The following is a 16,115-nucleotide window of genomic DNA, read 5'->3' as shown; positions in this document are numbered from 1 at the left end:
GTCGGGGGTGTTTTGAATGCGATTTTCCTGCTTCTTGGCAGGGGGTTGGACTGGATAGTCCACGAGGTCTCTTCCAACTCTATGATTCTATAATTTTACAGTGAGTCACTTTGATTCCCATTTTGAGGTGAAAAGTGAATTGGCAGCTCAATAAATAAACAAATATGCCAAAATAATTTGTAAAAAGTTAATTATTCATTTCATGTATTCATAGACTCAGTCAAATAAGGCAGGGGTGACCTAGTTGGATATAAAAAAGGTAGCCCTGCTGGTCCACAAATAGGAACGAAATCTAACTTAGGAGTCAATCCAACCAGGTGCAAGTTTCTTTGAATTTTCTGCTATGTTTGCAGCTTTCATCTTTCAAATAGTCTCTTCCCGAAGGACATAGCCTTTTCCAGGAGAAACTGCAGCTTTGAGGGCTTCTTCCCAGCTCTTGGTAGCATGAAAACTCAATAGGGCATCAAAAACTGCAAGACAAATGTTTTCGTTATTGCAGAGGTTAGTGGGACTTAACAGAGAATAAGATACAGTCATGGCATCATTTTGATTCAGACACTATCCCATCTTGATCTCTAGCAGAGGGTTAGAATATCAGTAGAAAACAAGGCCAAGACTTGCTATTTTTAGTCATTGTGATTTGAAACAGACAACCTTCTTTTGGAGGCATTCCATATTTTTGACCAGGAGTGGGACACCTGTGCCTCTCCACATGCTGTTGGGATCCATCAACTCTAGCCAGCATAGTCAATATGAGAGACTTTGTAGTTTTGTGGGCCACTAGAAGAGCTTTTGGATAAAAAAATCATAAACAGCAAATCTCCGAACAGTGCCATGGCAGTTAAAGTGGAATCATAATGTTCTGTATTAAAAGGCCCTGTGACTTGCACTGGAATAATGATGGTGGTAGGTTGCATGAAACGTGCAGTCCAGTGAACTTTTGCCAAACAGTGCAACAGACTCACCTTGGTTAACTGCCAGCGTCGTTGAGTGATAGTTTTTTGCATTGGCGTTCTTTACCATGTACTCTTGGATTGGCAGCCGTACTGTCTGCAGATGCTCTCTTTGGGCTTTGTGCAAGGTAAGGCTCTAAAAGTGCAAATCAGATTAAGAGAGAAAAATACATGTAAATGCTCATGCAGGGCACTTTCTACACTTCCTGCACTTTTACACAGACTGAAGCCCCCTCATGGCCATAGCAGCTGTAAGAATCAACATAATATGGTTGCCCTATTTCCAGCTCTAGTTCAGGACTTTCCCCAACTCACTTGTGTGGCTGCTGTTGCAGAAGCTGGCTTCTTGAGGCAGCAAATGGGAACAAGGATTTGATTGTAATGCCTAAAAATTGCTTAGCTCCTAACAGATATAATTCCTTCTCCAGATAACTATAGAAGGAAAGAAAGATGGATCAAACAGAAAAAGGCAGATATTGGGTCAGAGTCAATTTAGACCAATTACGGTGATCAACATGATGCAACTCTTGGTTAACTTGAGAATGTATACAACCTAGAGTAGGTCTGTACAACATAGGGCGCAGGGACAAGGAGTTGATGTGGCCCACTGAAGAATGAAGCAGCAAAAGCAAAGTGCAGCCATCGCTGCCACCCTCAGCTCCATGCTCCTGGCACACAGGGCTTCTTCCCATCCCCTTGCCACTACACCTCCAGAACGAGAAGTGAGGGGGACCAGCTGGAGGGTCTGGACTCCAGTTCTCTATCTAATTTTTCTCTCTTTCTGTCTGGAGAGAAGGAATGAGGATATGAGAGGAAGCCTGTTGCCAAGAGCAGGAGGTGAAGTGACAGCAACTGTCCATTGCTCCTGGCACACAAGACTTCTTCTCCCCACTATCCATCTCCTGGCCACTATGCCTCCTGAAAGCAAAGGAAAGAGAGGGAGGGCCTGGACTCTGGATCCTGAGGAAGAAAGAGAGGAGCCCAGTGATAGGGTCATTTTAGGGTTACCCCAAGCTGGAAACAACGTGAAGGGACACAACAGCAATACTAATTAATAATTATACTTGCAAAGTGAGGTGCTAGAAACCTATTGCGACCCCAAAAGATTTAGAATCTATTTAATTTCATCCCCTCATTACTACAAACTTGTGTGGGCCTGGCCTAGATTAACCAAAAAAATCACCCATCAAGGCTCCATTTGATTCTAATGGCTAATCAAGACTGAGAAGCAGATCTTAGGGGTCCTTGTACTTTCAACGTTTCACACCAAGGGCCACATTGACAGAAACAGCTTATTCAAAGGCTCATCCTCATCATCATCATCATCATCATCATCATCATCATCATCATAAAATACATCACATAGTCCTAAACACTTGGGAAGTGTTCGACTTTAACACAATAATAATATGCATTCACATTCTTGTAGTATCATGTCAGATCATATTGCACTTTGTTCCAGTCCATAAACATTATGGTGTTTCTTATCATTCCAGCTTAGTTTCTTTCACTAAGGTAAAGGTAAAGGTTTTCCCCTGACATTAAATCTAGTGTGTCCAACTCTGGGAGTTGGTGCTCATGTCCATTTCTAAGCCAAAGAGCCGGCGTTGTCCATAGACACTCCAAGGTCATGTGGCCAGCATGACTGCATGGAGCGCCACTATCTTCTCGCTGAAGTGGTACCTATTGATCTACTCATATCTGCATGTTTTCGAACTGCTAGGTTGGCAGAAGCTGGGGCTAACAGCTGGAGCTCACCCCACTCTCAATTCAAACCACTAACCTTTCGGTTAGCAAGTTTAGCAGCTCAGCGGTTTAATCCGCTGAGCCGCCAGGGGCTTTCCTTCACCGAAGGCCTGTTTAAACAGGAAGGTATTTAATTCATTCTTGAAAGAAGAAAAGGAGGGAGCTGTTTTAATTTCTTTTTGGAGGGTATTCCACAGAGTTGGGGCGGCCACCGAAAATGGCATAGGTGCAACACACCCCTCTTCTAAACAGCGAATAAAAGGTGAACCTTTCATTCTAATGTCCTTGGACAGAGTGCTTTCACTAGATTCCAGACCAAGGTTCAAATCCCCAGTCAGCCATAGAGACCTCTATGGGTAAGACATACTCATCTAGCCACAGAGCAAACCCTTTCTGAACAACTTTTGTCAAGAAAATCCCCTGAAAGGTTCACCTTAGGGTTGCCATATATCAGAACTTACTTCAAGGTACACAACAATGGCAAAGATGTAACATTGTCTGCAGAACATAAATAAGAAAAGATGTCCCTGTTGGAAAGTTATTAAAAGAGATAGGAGTCACTCAGCTTAAAAGCATAGCTTTTACCTTCTCTCTGAAGCGTGTAGCACTTGAAGCATTGATAACGACTATAGTTATAGTCGTTATCAAACTTATTTTATATTTGGTAACATTGAAGATTTGTAGAAAAAAACATAAACTTTTCTCTAAAAGATACTTGCCTTTTGAATACTTTCATCCACCAACCCTCCAAGGATATATACTTTGTGCGGATCCACCTCCTCAAGAGCTAGAACACAAAAGGTGTATGAATATGTAAAACCAGCGACATGTTTATACAAGAGTATCAAGGTAGCAACAGCACTGGAGAAATCAATAATGTTTTCTTCCAAGCACGGTTCACAGTAAACTTTGCACAGGTCATCTACTATATGGTCCAGACTCTGTGTTATTTTCTGCGGTAGATACTGACACTCATTATTTCGAGGTAGATAGGGGAAGGCAAGGTACAGCCCTCCAGCTGAGGATGATCTATAATTTTCAACAGGTCAAGCCTCACATTGTAGTTCAGCAAAATTCAGAGGGTCAAGTTTAGAAGGCAGTGTTTATTTTGTTAGAACACAGCCTAAGGGTGGAACCATACATTGCAGAAAATCCTGTTCAGTTGTGACAAAAGCACGTTGAATCAGCACATGAAGGAATGGTTATTTTTTCTGTGCTTTTCAAGATCGGGAGGGGGAGTTTGGTGCTTTATGCAAAGGGTCAGAACATAGGATACAAAATAGCTAGAGTACTTACTGCAGGTTTGACTTGAAGCATGCTTCAAGAAAGGCTCTAAATCCCTAGAACTACTATGACTCCCTTCAAATAAGCAAAAGCTTTTGTGAGAGTCTATTAAACCAAAGCTGAAACATACCATCCTCAGCATCTGGGGTGAGGTAAACAATGGTTTTTGAAGGAAACAGGTCCAGATAACTCTCAGGAGTAACATCCATCTGAAAAATAATGGGAGAAACATTAACTGGAATTGAACAAATCCTTCAGGACTGTGTTGGTTAGAATGGAGTAGAGCTTCGGAATATTATTTGAAAATAAGATTTTATGAAAGGTAATTTTTTTATTTCAAAGTCCAGCACTTCCTAGCCAACAAATCCACTGGCAGAGATCTCAAAAGTTATCTAGTCTAGCCTTCTGTTACTTCAAATACATTGTTATGGAATCATTACGAGTTGGTGGCCACCCAGCATTTGTTTTAAAACCCAAAGAAAGGAGAATTCACCACCTTCCAATGTAATCTGCCTCATTGTCCAATAGCTCATATAATTAGAGCAATTTGGGATTACTACTCTCATAATACAGACATAACTCAGTCAACAAATTCTCTGTCAAAAAAATTCATTTTTACAAAATATTTGTAGGGGATCCAAAGACAGTCCCACTTCTTTTCTTGTCTTCTGTCTAGCTGAATGTTTGTTTGCTCAATGTGTTGTTGAAGGCTTTCATGGCCGGGATCACAGGGTTGTTGTGTTTTCCAGGATGTATGGCCATGTTCCAGAAGTATTCTCTCCTGATGTTTGCCCACATCTATGGCAGGCAACCTCACACCCTCTGAGGATGCCTGCCATAGATGTCGGTGAAACGTCAGGAGAGAATACTTCTGGAACATGGCCATACAGCCTGGAAAACATATAACAACCCTGTTTGTTTTGCAGCCAGAAGAAGGGAAAGAGAAAGACTGACTTTCAGTACTGGATTGTAGCAATGCGTCCATTTGCTCCATGCTCATAGCCAACTACACTGGCCAACATATATTTTGGTGCCTCAAATGTTAGTCCTGTTTCTGGGTATATTTGACCTGCTGGTTCCAAAAATGCTATCAGTTATCCCTTATCATCTCTAGGTTTTGAGAAACAGAACATATGGCAGTTGCCCTCTGCTCATCCATAGAAAAGCATGATAACCATATCTAAGAACCTAGAGCTGTTGTAGACTATAGTTACATTGCTGTAAGCCACTCTGAGTCCCCTCTGGGAGAAGGGCAGGATAATACTACTACTACTACTACTACTACTACTCATCATCATCGCAATTTTATGAATCAGTGCTCCAAATAACCACAGAAACAGACCTAAAAACCAAGACACCAATAATTTTTTACTGGGCTGTGCTATGCTACCAACTAGTACTGCCTGCTATATCAGCAGCACCAGTTACATTGGCCATGTGAGCCCTAAATGGTTTAAGGCGGCATACTCCTAAGAATGTTGAATCATAGAATCATAGAATAGTAGAGTTGGAAGAGACCTCATGGGCCATCTAGTCCAACCCCCGCTAAGAAGCAGGAAATCGAAATGTGAACTCAGAAACAATCCCCACTGATTTTAATGATGCTTTCCCTTGAAAGTATGCATAGGTTTTTGGCTAAAACACTTGTGGAGGGAGATCAGCCACTTCAGACTGCTGCTGCATCATCTGTTATTAAGCAGATTTACTCAAGTATCCGATTGAAGCAATAGGACACAGGGCATCCAAATGATATCATTTTAGCTTAGATGGATAGGTTGTGTTTTCACCTCAGAACATGTTTTGTTTTGTGCAAGGGAAGGAGGTACTTACAAGATAATTAGCAAATCCATCATTCATCCTTAGGCATGCTTCATAAATTGGGCTGTTTTCTACAAACCCTGTGAGAGAGATCCAAAAAGGCCTCTCTGCTTTCTTGTTAGATCCATAGAGCCGTCTTATCTGGGTGGCAAGTCGGCTTGTTTCCTTCCATGAGGACAAAAAATGAAAGAAAAAGAACGCTGTTTAAAAGCAGTCTCAGCACTCCCTGGACTAAATATTTTATATAAAGCCATATTCATTATAAACCCAAGAATACTGATATGTTCAATGCAAAGACAGAACTCATTTCAACAGCACCCCATATAGTTGGGTCTGTTTTTTGTTGGAAAAAGTATTTTATAAAAATAGTGCCCCACACCACCACTCACATCCAGCAAGGCTGATACTTTCTGTGATAAGGCCTTTGTCCTCAGTTTGATGCAAAGACCCCCTTGACTGTTCCCTTCTGGTGGGCCATCCACATGCAACTTCTCAGCTATTCCAAGAAATGGAAACTGCTGTCAGTTGTACCGAAGAACTAGTCAGCATTTGAGTGCTGTTAGTGACAGAGGGATGAGCCATGCAATCACAGCAGCAGGCAGTACAGTTGTGGTCTAAGAAAGGGAGGCTGACAGGAGGCCATGGCAACTGCCACATAAAGGGCAGAAAGTCCCCCAACGTGCCTGAGATTGGTGCTGTCCTCTCCTCCACTCTCGAAAACTCAGCCAAAGATCATGAGCAATAGACTCGTGTGATTGCTCCCTGGCCTATACTGTTTCAAACATAGCAATATTTGTATGCTTTTTTTCAGATTACAAGAAATTCTCCTGTTCACACAGGCTGAGCATCCCTTATCTGGAAAAAAAAATTGAAAATGCTCCAAAACCCAAAATGGTCCACATGGGTAACTGAGTTAGTGTTCCCTTTGTTTTTTTTGATACTTCAATATACACAACTTTTATTTCACATACAAAATTATTTTTAAAACATTGTATAAAATTACATTCCAGCTATGTGTATAAAGTTATATGAAACAGAAATGAAGTTTGTATTTAGACTTCGGTCCCATCTCCAAGATGTATGCATGCATGTATATGCAAATACAGATATTCCAAAATCACAAAAAAAAATCAGAAATCCCCAACATTTCTTATAAAGGATGGTCCCTGGCATTAATATGTTTACTATTTAATTCTATGTTAATGTTTGTATGTTCTTCAGATTTTGAATTGTATCAGTTTTACTGTAAATCACATTGAGTCTCTTGTTTTGAGAGAAAAAGTGGGGCAGAAATAATAATAGTACAGTAGAGTCTCACTTATCCAAGCTAAACGGGCCAGCAGAAGCTTGGATAAGTGAATATCTTGGATAATAAGGAGGGATTAAGGAAAAGCCTATTAAACATCAAATTAGGTTATGATTTTACAAATTAAGCACCAAAACATCATGTTATACAACAAATTTGACAGAAAAAGTAGTTCAATACGCAGTAATGTTATGTTGTAATTACTGTATTTATGACTTTAGCACCAAAATATCATGATATATTGAAAACATTGACTACAAAAATGGCTTGGATTATCCAGAGGCTTGGATAAGCGAGGCTTGGATAAGTGAGACTCTACTGTAGTTGTATTAGTAATTCTTATATGAAATACTCAACCTGTATAATCTTGGGAAAAATGCAGGATAACAAACAAAGAAACAAAAGTAGTGCATCTTTAACCAGAAATGTGAAGACGGGTTTCTTATTGCTGCTTTTCAATCAAATTGAGCCTATGGTCCTACAATGTACTACCCAACACCAGATTCAGCATGAAATGCTGCTGAATGCATCTTTGTGGCTTGCCATGTTTTCTGTAGGTGCATCTCCACAGAGGAGCCAAGACTCATAAGAACCAAACCTGGAAAGCCGAGGGTAACATTTAAACAGTTGGATCGGTGGGATCTACTACCTTTTGAGTCATGTTACTGGTCATACTCAAATCAATGCACAGCCAAGGGCCCGTTTCTCTGGCACCCAGAAGGCGTTCTTTTGTAATCAGTTTTAGTTCCCGCTTGCTGAGCTGGTGAGCAGAACCTGAAAAACAAACAAAAATGGGAAATGGATGAAAAGGGAGCAAAATATCCAGCCCTCATCAGGAGCCCAATTAAATGTGTTAAATTTAAAATGCTCATGGTATTTTAAAATGCTTACAGCCCAAGATCTCACCGGGCAAAGTAAGAAACTACTTGACACAGCCTTGCTCCATCAAAGCTCCCTATATGTGTTTTAACTCAGGGCCTCATCACACTAGAGAAAAATCCACTTAAAACCCAGTTTCTGCCTCCTGCAGAATTCTGGGGTTTGTAGTTTAGGGAGGAGTCTTTAACAGCCTCACTAAACTACAAACCCCAGAATTCTGCAGGAGGCAGAAACTGGGTTTTAAGTGGATTTTTTCTCTAGCATGATGAAATAGCCAATTCATATGCAAATAACTCTGTGTATCTTACAAACGATTACAAAACATTAATGCATTACATCTTCTTGAGGTCCAGTCTGTTGGAACTCAACCGCATACTGCACAAGTATATAATACTCATCAAGGAAATAGGCATATCAGGCAGTTGGAAGGGAAAGCCCTTCCTTGTCTTCTTTGTCTGTCTCTTGTTTGTTAGACTGATACTTTTCAGGGATACACTTCTTTTTATTCAAAGTTTCATGACCGCATCGCAAGCTTCTGAATCCTCCATTTCTATTCTCCTGTGTGCATGGAGAGAGACAAGATGCCTCCAGAGAGATAGATAGCTAGGCCCTACATTTGTTAACTTTTCAAGCTTAACTCTGCTCCTGTATTGCTGAAGATCATTCACTGTACTGCTATGCTCAAGAAGCTTCTGGTCTGCTAAAACTGGTGCTGTTGTTGCCATTTTACCTTTTAAATGCTTTTTCCTTTTTTGAAATTACCCAACACAATTATCTAAATGTTTTGGACACTAGCTAGTCATTTCAGATAGATTCAAACAAGGACTGAGTCTGCTATAACTGATTTGGTTGTCCTGAACCTGACTCTTGTTACTATCAATATCTGCAAATGGTCTTCAAATAAACTGATTTCTGAGAAAAAAATAAGAGGGGAATCAATCAGACACATTAGAGAACAGTGGAACATACTATTTTAGCACTATAAACACCTTCCTATATTGACTTGTATCAAGGAACATCAGCTTATAATAGAAGGCTGTGGCATATCTTCTCAAACGTGTTCAGTCCCAAAGATGCTCCACACAAACCAAGATTCCAAAATAACTATCTTTTGTCATTGTACCTGGCAAAGGAAGATTAGCAGTCAGGGGCACACTATCTTTGTGAATGTTAGCCCATCATGACTGATCTTCTCAATGAAGAACCATTAACAAGCTTCCAAAGAATCTTAGTTTCCCAAAAAAAAAAACTAGCCTTAAAAAAGGCTTTAAGGGACAAAAGTACAGGGATCCTGTGTCTGTATCATACAACTTCCAATTTCACAGACTGCTGGTCTCTTTCTGGGCATCATTAGAAGTACTGCTCATAAACCATGAAGACCTAAGCTAGTGATTCTCAGCCTTAGGTTTCTCTAAGTGCTTGGGACTTCAGTTCCCAGAATTATTGACATTTAGCCAAGCTAGCTGGGACTTCTGAGAGTTGAAGTCACAAACACTAGGAGAATAAAGAGTCAGGAACCTCCGACCTAAACTACCCATATTTCCCCACATAATAGTTATCATGGCATAACAGTCGCACTCCCTTTTTAATATTTTAGGATTCCTCACATAATAGTCGCACCCATGATTTAGGCAGTCTCTGTGATGTAAATAGTCAAGCATTCCTTTCCACATGTCTTGCTGCCCTGGCCTAAAAAGCTTTACCTGCTTGCCCAGCCCCTTTCAGCAAGGGCACATCACTCTCAGTCGCTCATCCAGCCAGCCACTTACCTACCCATCCACCCAAAGACTCACTCTTCACTCACTCAATCGCTCACATAATAGTAGCGCTTTAGAAAAAGGGATTAAAAGTGTGGCTGTTGTGTGATGAAATATAGTATTTAGGACCAGGTTATCTGACTGATTGGATTCCCTCATGTGCGTTTCTGCCACTTTAGGGATCAGAGAAGTGGGGGGAGGGGGGCTTTCCTCAGTCCTGTCACCTTCAGAAAAATATCTGGTGTGGGCATAAGAAAGTGCCTGCAGGATAAACAACTCCAAGGGAGGCAAGACTGGCCTTCTGCCAGCAGCTAAAGATGTTCCCATTCTGCGGAGCTTTCCACAAAGTATTAAAAAGGACCCCATGTATGCTGGATAGGTACTGGTTCCTGAACCAATCCTCAGTATTTTAATTTCTAAGCTTCTAATCAGTTTTAAACTCAACTGTTATGTAATGTATCTTAATCATATAACATTGCATTTGCGAGTCACCAGGATATAAATCATATACATACAGTACCTTTTCCTTCTGCATGTTTTGCTTTTCGCCTTTCTCTCTCAAGTTTTCTTTTGCTCCTTTTTGCTGAAACAATCTTTTCCCAGTGCCTCTGTTTCCTTAAAACATTTCTCTTAATATGAATAAAAGAAAAAAACTAAGTCATATTTATGCAGAGGAGGGGATAATATTCAGGAGCGAGCCAAACAATCCTATTGTCAAAAATGAAAGTAATGCAGTTAAACTTATATTTATTTTAAAGGTTTGATAATTTAGCTCCAGTCCATCTAAAACACATGTCTTGTGTCTGTGAAAATTAAGTGGGTTAAGATTGGTTTTCCCCAGTTGTGTCCTTTTTACCACAATCTTAGGAGTAATAATTTTACTATACAGATAAGCAACTATTTCTGCAGCCATTTTTAAATAGCTGCAAATGTGGGATGCATTAAATACATTACTTTTGTATTAAAACTTTTGCACAGCATTCAGAACAAGAGTTTACTTATGCTTCGATGCAACAGAACAGACTATGCGTGCTGGGAGAAACCGCAAAATTATATGTCTGTTTTGTGTTCTTGTATATTTATTTTGCTTAATTAGTTGCTGTATATTATATCCTGGTTTTATCATAATACATTGATATCAAGCAATCATATTCTATGCATGCATTTGTATAAAGAGTTTTAGTTCACTGAATGGAATCTTCAAAATAAAGTATAATTAAAAACATTTTAAATGAAAACAACCACTGCAAAGTTTTTTTGTTGTTGTTGCTACAGTCAGCCCTCTACATTTGCTAGGGTTAGGGGTGGAAAACCCTCACAAAAAACAAACATGTAATTTAAAAAACTTTTTAAACCCAAGAGAACACCTCCCTAGGAATTTCAATCCACCAGTGCGACTCTGTGGCAGGGGTCCCCAAACTTAGGACTAAGTCTGAAATGACTTAGAATCATAGAATCATAGAATAGTAGAGTTGGAAGAGACCTCATGGGCCATCCAGTCCAACCCCCTGCTAAGAAGCAGGAAATCGCATTCAAAGCACCCCCGACAGATGGCCATCCAGCCTCTGCTTGAAAGCCTCCAAAGAAGGAGCCTCCACCACAGCCCGGGGGAGAGAGTTCCACTGTCGAACAGCTCTCACAGTGAGGAAGTTCTTCCTGATGTTCAGGTGGAATATCCTTTCCTATAGTTTGAAGCCATTGTTCCGTGTCCTAGTCTGCAGGGCAGCAGAAAACAAGCTTGCTCCCTCCTCCCTATGACTTCCCTTCACGTATTTGTACATGGCTATCATGTCTCCTCTCAGCCTTCTCTTCTGCAGGCTAAACATGCCCAGTTCTTTAAGCCACTCCTCATAGGGCTTGTTCTCCAGACCCTTAATCATTTTAGTCGCCCTCCTCTGGACGCTTTCCAGCTTGTCAACATCTCCCTTCAACTGTGGTGCCCAAAATTGGACACAGTATTCCAGGTGTGGTCTGACCAAGGCAGAATAGAGGGGGAGCATGACTTCCCTGGATCTAGACGCTATTCCCCTATTGATGCAGGCCAGAATCCCGTTGGCTTTTTTAGCTGCCACATCACATTGTTGGCTCATGTTTAACTTGTTGTCCACGAGGACTCCAAGGTCTTTTTCGCACACACTGCTGTCAAGCCAGGCGTCCCCCATTCTGTATCTTTGATTTCCATTTTTTCTGCCGAAGTGAAGTATCTTGCATTTGTCCCTGTTGAACTTCATTTTGTTAGTTTCGGCCCATCTCTCTAGTCTGTCAAGATCGTTTTGAATTCTGCTCCTGTCTTCTGGAGTGTTAGCTATCCCTCCCAGTTTTGTGTCGTCTGCAAACTTGAAGGCACACGACGACTATCTCATCAGCCAAAAGCAGGCCCACACTTCTCATTGAAATACTGGTAAGTTTGTGTTGATTAAAATTGTTCTTCATTTTAAATATTGTGTTGTTCTTTCATGGTTTTTTTTTAAACTATAGTCTAGGCCAACAGTCTGAGAGAACTTGAACTGGCACTCATCTTAAAAGGTCTGAGGACCTCTGTTCAACAGTGTGATTTTCTCTAGGAATCACCAAGTCTTCCAGCATGAGTTTATGATCAAATTCTAGCATAAGTTAACCACAGAGTCACACCAGAAGACCCCAAGATTCCCAGAGACACCATGTTAATCAAATCCACATATAATCAACTCTGCAAAAGTGAAACCTGCAAATGTGAAGGGTGAGCTGAACTGGCAAGAAGGGATTGTGTCTTGGCTTATGTGAGCCACAAAGCCAACAATTCCAGTCTTACAGTTCAAAGCAAAACAGGATCCCTGTCAAAAAGTGTTTGCTAGGTAATAATGACCAGAGATACATCCATGGGGCTGGGTTTATTCATCCCATTCTTCATCCAATTCCCAAAGCCAGGTCTAACTTTAGCACTGTACATACCGAACATCCATTCTCGTTTGAAGTAAACTGGTCCCTTGAGCTTTCACAATCCACATCGATCTGCAGCAGTTGAAAAGTGTCCCACAAGTTTCCCCCACTTGGGTCTTCCTGGCAAGTGACCCCTTGGGTCTGCAGTGGATCAGGCTTGCCTCCACAGAGACTTTTTCTGGCTGCATTCTCAGGAGAGAACATCACTTCTGGATGAGGCAGCCTAATGGGGGAATGGGATGGAGAGAGACGGAAATGTTAAATGTTGAGCCACAGAACTGAACTTCATAGGACACTATGCTGTCTGTTAGATCACTGCTTCTTAAACTATGGATCCCGACCATAAATGGGATCCCACCTGCTCAATATTGGGGTCACAAAAAAATGGCAACAATAAAAAAGTTTCTGAATGCCATCCGTTTAATAATAATAATAATAATAATAATAATAAAACTTTATTTATACCCCGCCACCATCTCCCCGTGGGGACTCGGGGCGGCTCACAATGTTACAAAAGTAACAGCACAAATACATTAACAATACACACAGTTTAAAACACAAGAAGATGATAAAACAAGTTAAAACAAAGATTTAAACAACAATAATATCAATAGTAATAATATCAAACAACCACCAATGCGATTCAGTCAACTTCAAAGGTGGGGGGACTATAGCAGCAATATAAGATAAAATCATTAGATTAAAATATCCCAGTGAAAGGAACCTAATAACATTCAGAATAGAATTATAATTATAATGAGGCTGGTCATCCAATGGCTGTCTCTCCAAAGGCCAGCCCAAACATCCAGGTTTTCAATCTGTTAACAGGGTAGTGTTTACAGTGGATTCTGCAGGAAATGCTTTTGCTGCACAAAAAGAAAAACCAGCCTGGTCAGGAAGCCTTGCAAATACTTATTATCAGTCATGTTTGATTCTTATACCTATATACAGGAAGTCCTCGAATTACAAGCATCCAATTTACAAATGCCTCATAGTTACAATTGAAAGTGAGAGAAATCTACCACTAAGAAGGGAAATTCACTCCTGAGTTATCATGGGGAAAGAGTGTTTCCACTGAAGCTTTCTCACCAATCCTTGTTCCCAAATTTTTCAAAATCCAATTATCACAGGGATAGAAAGTGAAGTGAAATCTTCTGAACAGGGGCATAGAGACCAAAACAAAAACCATAGGGTTTGTTTCAAAGCTTGTGTGTGTGTGTGTGTGTGTGTGTGTGTGGCTGGAGTTACACTATTGAAATGTCCCTGTTCCAACTTACATACAAATTCAATTGAAGAACAAACCTAGAGAATCTATCTTGTTCATAACTTGGCTGTGCTTGGGGTCATGTAAAAATTTATCCAGTGGAAAGGGGTTGTGAGTGGGAAAAGTCTAATTAGTCCCTTGCTAGATAAAAGTAGTTGCCCTGTGGGAACCCATTCAACAGCTGATCAGGCACCTTTCACACTCAATGTTTGGTGAAGATGGGCTACATATTTTATGTACCTCTATCACAGAGGCAGGCCATACTACCTGGAAGCCCTTGTCACCTGAAAGTGTGAAACGTGCCACTAAGTAAAGATTTCCACTCTACATTAAATCTAGTCGAGTCTGACTCTGAGGGATGGTGCTCATCTCCATTTCTAAGCCAAAGAGCCGGTATTGTCCATAGTCATGTTGCCGGCATGACTGCATGGAATGTCGTTACCTTCCCGTCAAAGCGGTACCTATTGATCTACTCACATTTGAATGTTTTTGAACTGCTAGGTTGGCAGAAGATGGAGCTAACAGTGGGAGCTCACCCCAACTGGGGATTTGAACTGTCAATCTTCTGCAGCCCCTCTATGTATATATAAACATGCCACTGCCCACCTTTAAAAACAAGATTTGTGTGGCTCCAAATCAGAGGACATAAGAATGCACACAGAGAGATGGGTTTGTCAAAGGCAGAGGAGCCAGAGTCTTCTCCTCCAGGGTGGACCGGCTCCCCCCTCTGCTTCCCTCCCCCTCAGCTGCCCTCAAACCCCAATAGGGACCCCATGAGCCCCCCTTAAAGAGCCCCCCCCCCAAAAGACAGGAGGGGATGGAAGGCTCTTTGAAGGAATCAAGACACTGGAGACACACACACACACCCAACTAGGCACCTTGGAGGCCCAGGACTTCAGGGGGCCAAAATGGAAGCAGCTGTAGCTCTTGACCCAGGCCTGCACAACCTGTGGCCCTTCATGTGTTTGGGACTCCAATTCCCAGAAGCCCTAGCCAGCTTGTCCAAGGGCGAGGAATTCTGGGAGCTGAAGTCCAATATACCTGGAGAGCCACAGGTTGTGCAGGTCTGGGTCAATAGCTGCAGATGCTTCCATTGTGGCCCTTAGGAGTCCTGGGCCTCCAAAGAGCCTAGTAGTAGTAGTTGTTGTTGTTTGGGGGGGGGGGGGTTCCAGTCCCGTAACTTACACGGTTCAACGATCTACATGGCCTCCAAATCCCATCACTCTCCTCTGGTCCTTCTGATGCTTTCTCTCCAAGATCAAGGGCCCTGAGCTGCTTTCCCTCCAGCAGGAATTTGCAGAGACTCCTCTTTCAGGCAGGAATTCCTTCCACCCACAGCAACCGGCTCCCTCGCTATGAAAACGTCCCTTCCTCATGACATCAGACTCAGACGAGCCAGCTGCACTCTGGGAGCTGTAGTTTCCTTGGTGGAGGAAGGGAGGGGGAGAGGGAGGGAGGAGGATAGGCAGGAGGATTGGTTCCATGACATATGGGGCTCTGTGTGTGTTGCAACTTTCTAAATAAAAGTCTCCATTCTAGCACTGGTTATTGGGGGTTCATTTTCTTCCTTCCATGCACCAGTATGAGGCATTTCAACCTTGTGATATTTTATTGCAGCTGCTGCTGATCTCGTTCAGTCGTTTTCGACTCTTCGTGACCTCATGGACCAGTCCACGCCAGAGCTCCCTGTCGGCCGTCACCGCCCCTTCAAGGTCAAGCCAGTCACTTCAAGGATACCATCCATCCATCTCGCCCTTGGTCGGCCTCTCTTCCTTTTTCCTTCCATTTTCTCCAACATCATGATCTTCTCCAAGCTTTCCTGTCTTCTCATGATGTGGCCAAAATACTTCAACTTTGCCTCTAATATCCTTCCCTCCAGTGAACAGCCGGGCATTATTTCCTGGAGGATGGACTGGTTGGATCTTCTTGCGGTCCAAGGCATTCTCAGGATTTTCCTCCATCACCAGAGTTCAAAAGCATCTATCTTCCTTCACTCAGCCGTCCTTATGGCCCAGCTCTCGCATGCATAGGTTACTATGGGGAATACCATTGCTTTGACTATGCGGACCTTCGTTGCCAGTGTGATGTCTGCTCTTCACTATTTTGTCAAGGTTGGCCATTGCTCTCCTCCCAAGAAGTAAACGTCTTCTGATTTCCTGGCTACAGTCTGCATCTGCAGTGATCTTCAC

At 41.8% G+C, this 16,115-nt stretch overlaps 1 protein-coding gene across 1 annotated transcript; it reads right to left on the bottom strand.

Annotated features, from left to right (window-relative positions):
• Positions 1-173: 173 nt before the first annotated feature.
• Positions 174-15,307, bottom strand: trmt10b (tRNA methyltransferase 10B). The gene is made up of 9 exons (XM_003223330.4): positions 15,112-15,307; positions 12,675-12,885; positions 10,264-10,372; positions 7,757-7,881; positions 5,814-5,966; positions 4,114-4,192; positions 3,419-3,486; positions 966-1,089; positions 174-470 (listed from the first exon to the last, which is right to left on the bottom strand). Exons 2-9 carry the CDS (start codon positions 12,864-12,866, stop codon positions 364-366), a joined length of 957 nt encoding a protein of 318 aa, XP_003223378.1. The 5' UTR covers positions 12,867-12,885; positions 15,112-15,307; the 3' UTR covers positions 174-363.
• Positions 15,308-16,115: the final 808 nt, after the last annotated feature.

Source organism: Anolis carolinensis, chromosome 2, assembly GCF_035594765.1.
Source record: "Anolis carolinensis isolate JA03-04 chromosome 2, rAnoCar3.1.pri, whole genome shotgun sequence".
Classification (NCBI taxonomy): Eukaryota; Metazoa; Chordata; class Lepidosauria; order Squamata; family Dactyloidae; genus Anolis; species Anolis carolinensis.
Note: the sequence above shows the minus strand (reverse complement) of the source record. Positions and strands in the feature narration are given on the sequence as shown.